Genomic DNA, 10,904 nt, shown 5'->3' with positions numbered 1-10,904 from the left:
TAAGAAAAATACCAAAACCTAGGTATTCACTTCAACAAAACCTAACACTAACCTTACACCTAGCGCTATCCCTAACCCTAGCTGTACCTTAAGCAATAACCGGAGGGGGGGATGTTCTACTGGGCGGGGGTAATTAACTTGGGGGTAATAACCCAGGGGTTGTAATGTTTCGGGAATATCCGAGGGTAATTAACGGGCGGGGGGGGGGGAGTAATGCCCTGTTCCCGTTAAATTTGATATATGGATCATCTACAATATCTCAAGACAAAATTTGGTAGAGTTTACTGTCTGGTACACAACACATTAATATCACTTCACATTTGTGTACAAAATGTCATAACGTCACTACGGGTATCTTCATCATGGGCTAAACTAATTACATTGTGAGGTTTGTTACACAGTTACGTTTTAGTTACAAACTTGACTGTCGACATTAAGTCTCAAGTACAAACTTGACTGCCGACATTAAGTCTCAGCTACAAACTTGATTGCCGACATTAAGTCTCAGCTACAAAATTGACTGCCGACATAAGGTCTCAGCTACAAACTTGACTGCCGACATTAAGTCTCAGCTACAAACTTGACTGCCGACATTAAGTCTCAGCTACAAACTTGATTGCCGACATTAAGTCTCAGCTACAAAATTGACTGCCGACATAAGGTCTCAGCTACAAACTTGACTGCCGACATTAAGTCTCAGCTACAAACTTGACTTCCGACATTTCTCTCCACTACCATCGTGTTTTGTTTATCATCAACACAAAACGTTAAGATTATCAACGATAACAAAATGAATGAAAGAAACTCTGAAATCTTCTAAAACTTTATTGACATCAATACAAACAGTTAATTAATTATTGAAAGAAAAATGTACAAATGAAATATACAAAGTTCATACAGATTAATTTTAATGATTAATTAATAAGCAACAAAATACACGTTTGCAGCAATTAACATTTGTTTATAATTTTGTTTATGTGTCTAACAACTCTAAACAAATGACTGAAAGGAACTAAACAATTTATTTCTTGTCTTCACCAGAATACAAAGTTGCTGATGAAGACATTCAAGTCTTGACACACACAAGTTTAATTAAGGGAGCCGCCATTTTGTTTGTTTACATTAGACAAGGGGAGAGAACCAACAGTTACATTAGACAAGGGGAGAGAACCAACAGTTACATTAGACAAGGGGAGAGAACCAATGGTTACAGATGGATCAATACAACAACACCCCACAATAATTTCCTTCAGAGTTTGATCCACTGTGGGGACGGCAATACCACCTGCCATATCCCGGCATGTAGACATGTGCACCACTGGAGCCAGGACATGTACATGTTGTGTACGTGTACTTGTGCCAACCATCCCTCTCATGTTTGCGTGTCCATCGTCCTACAGAGACCTGTTTAGGACAGCCATGAGGATGTGACACTATAACGGTCAACTTGTCCACATTATCAAATCTCCCGTATTTGTCCCTTACTTTCCTACGTAGATCATCCAAGTGCTTACACATCTTGTCCAGTTCAACAACCAACTCTAAGTCACATGACACACATGTAAACAAACACCCGTCTCCCTCAATGTCTGCCCTCCTCACCCCCCAGCCATCAAAACTGACCCCAGGACTTTTATTGTCATCAAAACCTACAACACACCTGGTCTGTCTCGCCTCACTGTCATCAAACACCACGTGTGTGGCTGTCAACACACAAACCTCCCCCCACACTTTGCTGGGTGTGTCAGAGTGTTGACACTTGTCACATGGACAAATGCCCTTGTTGTCACTCTCTGTGTACTTGACCACACGATACACCCTCCCCGTCCCTGTCCTCAACACGTCACTTCCTCTGGTGTTATAAAATGGATACTGACCACTGAAGCATGGAACAGACTTTGGTCTCTCTAGACTGGTGTACTTGACCTTTATCAGGACCGTTAGGGCAGACAAAGCTTTGATTACCTCCATCATGATGACGTCACGGTAAAGCCAGGGGAGATGATCCAAGTTGAAATCATTAACAGGTATAAAGTTGACATGACCTGGATTCTTCTTACAGCCGGTATAGTGCTTGTGTAAGTCAGCTTCACCTCCATAGCAGATCTCGGCTTCATGATGTCCTGGAGAGATACAAGGGGAGGTAATTTATTGAAAGAAAAGTTTAGCTGTAATCTAACAAATAAACATAGTATGGTACAAAGTGAGATCATTTATAATATCAAAACATCACTATTGAAAATATTTCCTACCTAAAAATATCTTACCTGGTATAAAGCCTGGTTCAGTTTGTGTTTCAGCCATGTATAGAATTTTTCTTTCTGTAATCTGAAAAAAAAAATGAATTGATTACAGAGCATATGAATAATGTAATAATGTATACAATATTGTCAGCTAGTCCCCCCCCCCCCCCCACCCTAAACACACTTATAAGTTACAAAATCAGACAGAGAAGCAAGCTTGACAGTACATGTATATTTACTTTATTTTAAAAACTCTTTGACACATCTCATACATTATTTTAAATATTTATATCAAACTGTGAGACATGTTACCCTTGATTTAGTTACCATCATTTGAGTGTTTTTTTAAATTAAAACTTGTGAGTTAAACAATATAACAGTTCTATAAATTAACAATTACTTTTTATTTGTGTCAATTGTTTTAAATTATTAAGTAAAATTGTACTTAAATGTTATGTGATTAGTTAGGACATTTTTAAAAACTTTGATATTTGGTACATAAAATGTTCGCAAGTTTTGCTGGTACAATACATTTTATGCCATTCAACGATTAAAAATGTTTAAAATGATTCTCTGAGTGATGCATTTAAAATGTAAATTGTTTAAGTTTAGATTTATTAATTAAAAGTAATTAGTTTTCACAACCGATACATATGCTCTTGTCACCAGCATACCACCACTAATCTGGTTATGCTATAAAGCTTATTTTAAAACTCTAACCTTCAGAATTCCACTATAAAATCATTGTGTGCATTGCCCTGATTTCTGTACTAAATTCTTTATTTTTTTATTAACTGTCAAACAGAAGGATACAAATATAGACGTGTAAAATTTACAGAGGGTCAAAATATATTAGGTGAATATAATTTTAAATTAGTTTAACTAAAGTAAAAGAATTAACAATATATTTAAGTATGTTTAAAAATTAGGTTTTAACATTAATGAAATTTTCATTTATATCTAAATATGCACAATGGAATAATGTATATAAACTTACCATTTGACCTGGTGACATATTAGGCACCCATTTGTTGTGTCTGATGTTGGCTGAGCTTGTGATGTCTGATGTTGGCTGAGCTTGTGATGTCTGATGTTGGCTGAGCTTGTGATGTCTGATGTTGGCTGAGCTTGTGATGTCTGATGTTGGCTGAGCTTGTGATGTCTGATGTTGGCTGAGCTTGTGATGTCTGATGTTGGCTGAGCTTGTGATGTCTGATGTTGGCTGAGCTTGTGATGTCTGATGTTGGCTGAGCTTGTGATGTCTGATGTTGGCTGAGCTTGTGATGTCTGATGTTGGCTGAGCTTGTGATGTCTGATGTTGGCTGAGCTTGTGATGTCTGATGTTGGCTGAGCTTGTGATGTCTGATGTTGGCTGAGCTTGTGATGTCTAATGTTGGCTGAGCTTGTGATGTCTGATGTTGGCTGATCTTGTAATGTCTGATGTTAGCTGAGCTTGTGATGTCTGATGTTGGCTGAGCTTGTGATGTCTGATGTAGGCTGAGCTTGTGATGTCTGATGTTGGCTGAGCTTGTGATGTCTGATGTTGGCTGAGCTTGTGATGTCTGATGTTGGCTGAGCTTGTGATGTCTGATGTTGGCTGAGCTTGTGATGTCTGATGTTGGCCGAGCTTGTGATGTCTGATGTTGGCTGAGCTTGTGATGTCTGATGTTGGCTGAGCTTGTGATGTCTGATGTTGGCTGAGCTTGTGATGTCTGATGTTGGCTGAGCTTGTGATGTCTGATGTTGGCTGAGCTTGTGATGTCTGATGTTGGCTGAGCTTGTGATGTCTAATGTTGGCTGAGCTTGTGATGTCTGATGTTGGCTGATCTTGTAATGTCTGATGTTAGCTGAGCTTGTGATGTCTGATGTTGGCTGAGCTTGTGATGTCTGATGTAGGCTGAGCTTGTGATGTCTGATGTTGGCTGAGCTTGTGATGTCTGATGTTGGCTGAGCTTGTGATGTCTGATGTTGGCTGAGCTTGTGATGTCTGATGTTGGCTGAGCTTGTGATGTCTGATGTTGGCCGAGCTTGTGATGTCTGATGTTAGCTGAGCTTGTGATGTCTGATGTTGGCTGAGCTTGTGATGTCTGATGTTGGCTGAGCTTGTGATGTCTGATGTTGGCTGAGCTTGTGATGTCTGACGTTGGCCAAGCTTGTGACCTGAAACACCCAGTCAAATACTTTTTCAAGGGTCCTCAAATAATTTATTTAGTTTTATGACCTGAAAATACATGAAAGTAGAAAATGTATTACAATGGATTGAATATATAAAAATATGATGATAGTGTCTTAATTAATGATTCTTGTATCTTAAAAGAATTTTTTTTTGTTTCATTGAAGAATGCCTTAAGTTAGAATTTTGTTATGGAATCAGCTAGAAATATCCTAGTAAAATGGTAAAATAGTTGAGTTTATATAACATCTAACATTAAATGGATTAGAAATAAAATTTCAATATTTTAATTACAGCACACATATTTATTTTATCTGACTTTACCGAATTACATTTTCCTCTTGAAAAGTTAGAAAACTACTTTGGTCAGAAATGCGATTGAATTTATTTGATCAATAAAGTTGACTAACATATGAAATTGCTTTAATTGTATTTGACATTCATTTGCTAACTTAATATTGTGTACAAATACCAGTCACATCAGAACAACAGCATTTAGTTTTTTGAAGTTTAAGACAAATGAATTATAAACCTCATTATCAATTTCTGCTACCAAAATAAACTTTTCTATTCTACACTGATATAACCTGATAATCTATAGGGATGTTTTTGTCTATTTGAAATTATGCTCAGGTGGTAATTTTTAAATTGAAATTTTAAAGAAATATTTTTTTTAAAAGTTAAGTTTTAAAAATGACAGTCAACAAGGCAGAGGAAGTAGAGTTAAACTGGTTATGTGGTTTCAGCAGAAGAGATACTCATCAGTTCTGTGCCTAGGCAGGAGTAGACTGGCTACTCGTCTACAAAGATAAATCCCAGTGGGCACCCATAAAACAATTTGGTGCTGTTAGTCCAATTAGTGTTTTGATTTTTTTTTTAAATAATTTGTTGGCATTTCTTCATTTACCATTTCCATTCCTTCATATTAATACATAAAATCTACAACTTGACATTGAAAATAATGCACAATGGAAATTTCAATTTGACGTTTGGGCCCTTTTAAACTTTCCCGGGCATCTCGGACACAGCCAGTCTATTTCTGTACCCAGACACCTTTATTTTCCACACCAATGGGTAAAATAAAATAAAAATTAAATAAATATAACGTTGGTTATTATTCCGGAACTGTACAGCAGTAAAAAACAGTAAAACCATGGCGTAGTCTGTCGAGCCATTCTTGAAACCACCGGAAATACTTTAAACTATGATTTATTTGCCGCTATATTATTTTTATACATATTTTAAAATGTGCAAGGATTCATTTTAGTTGCATTTTAAATACTGTTTTGCTAATTATTTTGTATTTCTAATTATTTTAAGTGTATGTACTAATTATTGCTGCCACTAAATACTGTTCTAGTTTGTCTTACTACTTTTAACTTTAGTAAATCTAATCGTCTTATTTTACTAACAGGACTAGAGCTAGTTGTTGCAAATCTTCTGCAGGTTTTTTTTTCTGTGTTTCTTAAAAAAACATTAATTACTACACTCGACTTTATTAATATTTAGATTTACTAATTGTTGCTAATTTTTTGTCAATTAAACATTAAATTATTAACTTAAAACAATTTTGATTGTCAAATAAACCATGGTTCACAGTACCGAATGTTACCAAAACTCAACAAACATTACCAGAGAATGGTTGACGCTATATCGTGATTTTACCAAATAAAATGCCTATCTGGATGATCTGAGCTAATCTAGTCTGGATCGAATATGGGGCTGTGGGGCCTCTTTCACTAACAGACTTTTAAGTTTGAGTGCTCTACACCTCAACCACAATGTTCCAAAAGGAAATATTACCAAGACCATACAAATAAAATGAATTTTAAAAAAAAATGCTGCAGATACATACTACCACAACAAGCTTTAACTTAAGCAGATATTTCCTTCAAAGTTAAAGTTAATAAAGTAATTTCAAATACTTCCTTAAGTCTACCATCAGAATATGTTTTTTTATAATCTTAATCTGATCATGTTTGAAGATTCTACTGATTCTAGATATAGACTCAACTAGAATCTATCTAGATCTCCGTAAAACTCCATTTTTAGCGTAATATATTACCCACTTCACATTCACCTCCAGTTGAGCGTATTTTATTATAAACACAACCAAACACACAAACGTTAGGAAATCACTCGGCCTATTTCTTAATGAATTTTTGGTTTCGTATTTTAAATTAATTTTGTCAAAATTTGAAATATTGAATGTGTAGTTTGTAGGCCTATAGGCGACTATTTATTTACTTTTAGATCTAGACTCTAGGTTTAACTTTTTTTTAAAAATGTATTTGTGTCAGTTAAGATTTTCATGCAATTGGTAAATTAGAAACTTAGAAACGCATAAATAATTGCACAGCATGATTCTATAAATTAACTTACATTAAGTCACAATGACCCTAAGCTATGATGTATGCTGATAATTAAAGTCAATGTGAACTCAGGGTGAACCCTTGACCATGTAGATCTAGACTTATATCTAGATGACTAGATCTAAATGTAGGGATTTTACTCACGCCAACGATCACACGCTATTCTATTATTGTAACTGTAATGCTTATTTATAATTATTAATATTTTTTACCTTTTCTAATTAAAACAAATTCATAAAAAATAAGTAGATCTAGATTTCTAGATCTAAATCTAGTTCTAGATCTACTCTATATCTATATCTCAGTATTTCAGTAAGACAGTATCAGTATCATCAATGATTCTAATCAAATCTAAGCTATAATCACAATCCTACTACTACTAGATCTAGACTACTAGATTCTAGACTAAGATCTCTATAACTATAGGCCTAATTATTAATAATATTTAAAAATTATAACAAACGCCAATTCTAATCAAATCTAATGTAAATTCAGTGTATGGATCTAGATCTATACATCTCTATACACTAGACTCTTGATCTAAATAATAAATCTTGATCAAGATTAGATAAGATGATAAGAGATACAAGATTTCTAGACCTAGATCTAGAATCTAGATCTCCGTGCACGACGTCTGCTGAATGATGAAATAATAGTAGCCTCAATTCTGCTGTTGCTGAGGTCATAAATATCGAATATAGAGAGAGTTTAGCCTACATTTCGACTACTGCGTGACGGTCATTATCAATTGAAAATATTTTATTGCTATATTTTAATATCAAATTTCAAATCTAATCTATATTAATGTTTTAAAATCTAATAATTAAATTAATCACAAGTTTTTTGTGTGTATTTTACTGATTTATTGTTGAAAGCATTGTTTTATAATTGGAAATTACAAGTAGAGTATTCATCCGATTTTTTGTTTAATTATTAAGCGGAGTAAAACTATCGATACTGTGAAAACTATGCCAGAGTTTTCATAAGTTTTAAGTTAATATATTCATATTAAAGAAACATTATTATGTGAATTAAAAATCCATTATATTAAAAACAAATTTTAGGTTACATATCTTATTAAATTGTTGATTTAATTAAGTACCGTAATCAGCGAGTGACGACAGTAGAAACTAAATTAAATTTAACGACTAACATATATACATAAGCCCAAATTTAAACGGAAACTCAACAAATTGGTAGAAATTAGATTATATCTGGCAGTGACGGATTAATTAAGAAATTGTACGTGTTATTAATTGCTATATGAAAAAGACATACCAACATAAATCATATTTCAATGTTCGATACTCACAACCAGAAAGTTTAGCTTTTGGCTTTCATGTATCATAAAGGTACACTGATAGTTAAATATTATAAAGTCTATTTTTAACGTATTGGTTTTCCATATTCACGTGACTGAATTTTAAGAATTGGTTTTCCCTGTTCTAAAAAAGTAACAACATCAAGTAGATCTAGGAGAAAATAATCTTTTTTTTTCTAAAACATGTAAAGAGTTCATACTGATATCTAGACATTTTTTGTTTTGTTTTTACGAATGCAATAACAATAGATTTGAATTGATTGAATATACTTCAGGCTATGGGTGCGATGTCAACAGATGTAGACAACATCTGTTTCTTCCAGACTTTTTTCTACGGGGGAGAGGGGACTTTAAATTTTCGGGGGGGGGGGGGGGGGACTAAAATTTCCTGGAGGGGGGGGGGGACGCTGTTAAATGTATATATTCTCTATATACATTCCATTTCGTTGGGGGGGGGGGGTGTCGGTTGACCATCTTCGGGGTGGCTGCCCCCTCCCTCCCCGAACAGATGCCTGGAGTAAACTCTGATAGACGATTTTCACACGACACCTTACCGTCAAACAACAAGACTTCAGTGGAGTGTTCCACAAAAGATGTCACGCTTTTAAAGCGCTTTTTGCCTCCCATCTTCACAAAAGGCGAGACTCCCCAACCCTTAATATAACGTAATACCTAAACTTATGACCCCCCTCTTAAAATTGCTACATTTTTTGTTTTCCAACACCAATTTCTTATCAACCATTGTCTGAGCTAGGTCAACATTGAGTGTATTGATCAACTTTTATAAAAATTTACAAAACTAGGCTTTTTAAAACACAAAATAACGTCCAAATATCACTTTCACATTACTTTCAGAAATGCAAATTCTGGGCACACCCGCCCTAGTCACACATCGTCATTAAAAGTCTGAGTCCACTCTCTTCTCAATGAGTATTAGGTCAATAAAAAACGTTGCGCCTCCCCCGCCCTTGAAACCATTCTTTAAATGACGTTTTCATATAATGAATGTTTCTTTGTTACCTTTTTCGTCCATGCTACAAAACAGACCCATGAAGATGTGTGGTATAACCTCACATGCATATGTCCCACGTCTTTACCGTCTGGGCCAACACCCTCCCCTTTTTATGAGCTTTCCCAGTAGACTTAGACCTTAACACGAAACGTTGTTTATATGACCAAACGAACAACACAACTACAAAATATTTTTATTAAATTATTTCAAGTCATGACAAAAAGTCAGAGCTACCCAATCTTCCGGACATTTGAAATAAAATTCTTACCAAATAAACACGACATACAACCGGGCTACACATCTATCAAACTTTGAACAGACCAAAACAAATGAAAACTTTCAACAAAAAAACTCACCTCTAACACCACTATCTTCAGCTTTAGACAAACTGTGTTGTGAGTTGCTTGGTCTGCTTGGTATAATGTACAGGATATTCCCTGAAATCTAATTTTAACCGGGGATTTTCCAAAATCTAACGTATTGTAAAAACCCGTTTTTGTTTCTATTTTTAAATTAACGGTAATCGGGTAAATTATAAAAAATATTTAGACCTCTTACTTGAATTTTTTGTTTTAATGTTAGTCCTAGCGTGCGAACATACTAAATAGTCCTAACGTACGGACTTACTAAACAAATAAAGACTAGAGCTATAATTATTGTAAATAGTCAATATAAAACTGCTAATTTCAGCGTTGCTCTTGTAATATCTTCAAACCACGAACGCATACTAAAACAACAAACACACGTCCAATACCTAATTTACCTGTTTCAATAACAACCCATGTCATTATCAGACAAACCAAACCCAACAAACATATTAAATATGTCAGACAAACTAATTTGACCAAACAAACACATATCTAATAGCAGAGCAACTAAAACTGACCAAACACGAAAGGTTTGACATTTTAATACATGTAAAGGGTTTAGACACAGGAGAATAAATCTAATTCTATAAAGCCAGGCTTGTAGAAAGCATAAAAAATGTTAACATCAACTCGTGCTTGAAGCAACATCCAATTACAGGTAAACTATCACACCTAACACCTGACTAACATTATTTACAATTATCTGCATGCTGGAATCCTGAATAAAGGTCAGAAAAACTTTGTATCCACAATTATTTTTTTTAGGAGAGTGAATTAAAATATAAATCATGGAGAGTTACAGAGAAATTCGGACAATTAAAAGTCTGACACATGTAGGGCTTTTTAGCAGTGTCAAACTTAAGTGAGGAAACTTGATTTTAATTGACTTTAATGGTAGAGTACCTGATGATAAAAATATTTCAATAAAATATTGTTTTGGCTCAAGGTACTTTATATAAAGTTGTAGTCAATGTAGTCACCACACAAGTACAGCCTGTATCACCATGGAGTGGCCACCACACAGCTGTGTCACCATGGAGTGGTCACCACATACAATTTTGTTTCATCACACAATGGTCACCACATACAGTTCTGTTAAATTATTATAGGATTACCATTATGGAGTAGATTTATATAAGACTCAGATGGTTGCCATATACAGTATTATATATATATTAAACCATTGTTAAATGTGTAAGAATTTGGTTCAATATCTAAGATAGCAAAGTTAATAAAAATGATTTTTAACTTGAGTTCAACTTGGCATAGTATTAATGTTTCATTACCAGGTATTAAAGAAAATACTACAAGGTTGGCCTTGATTATAATTATAAAAAAACTTTTGCTCTAAAACAAGTCTCAAGCATTTATAATTTACATCATAAAACTGACACTGTATGAGTAAACTAGAAGTG

At 34.5% G+C, this 10,904-nt stretch overlaps 1 protein-coding gene across 2 annotated transcripts; it reads right to left on the bottom strand.

Annotated features, from left to right (window-relative positions):
- Positions 1-831: 831 nt before the first annotated feature.
- On the bottom strand, positions 832-3,323 carry LOC131927913 (uncharacterized). Of its 2 annotated transcripts, XM_059283792.1 has the most exons (4): positions 3,241-3,323; positions 2,964-3,037; positions 2,268-2,328; positions 832-2,123 (listed from the first exon to the last, which is right to left on the bottom strand). In XM_059283792.1, the coding sequence occupies exons 3-4, from the start codon at positions 2,302-2,304 to the stop codon at positions 1,219-1,221; spliced, it is 942 nt and encodes a 313-aa protein (XP_059139775.1). In that variant the 5' UTR covers positions 2,305-2,328; positions 2,964-3,037; positions 3,241-3,323; the 3' UTR covers positions 832-1,218. The 2 variants fall into 2 exon arrangements, with proteins under 2 accessions (XP_059139775.1, XP_059139774.1); XM_059283791.1 differs by lacking the exon at positions 2,964-3,037 and having other exon boundaries at positions 3,241-3,319.
- Between the last annotated feature and the right edge of the window lie 7,581 nt (positions 3,324-10,904).

The sequence above is a fragment of the Physella acuta genome, unplaced genomic scaffold, assembly GCF_028476545.2.
Source record: "Physella acuta isolate Inbredline_101_S28 unplaced genomic scaffold, ASM2847654v3 ptg001446l, whole genome shotgun sequence".
Classification (NCBI taxonomy): domain Eukaryota; kingdom Metazoa; phylum Mollusca; class Gastropoda; family Physidae; genus Physella; species Physella acuta.
The sequence above is the reverse complement of the archived record's forward strand: the minus strand, read 5'-3'. Positions and strand labels throughout refer to the sequence as shown.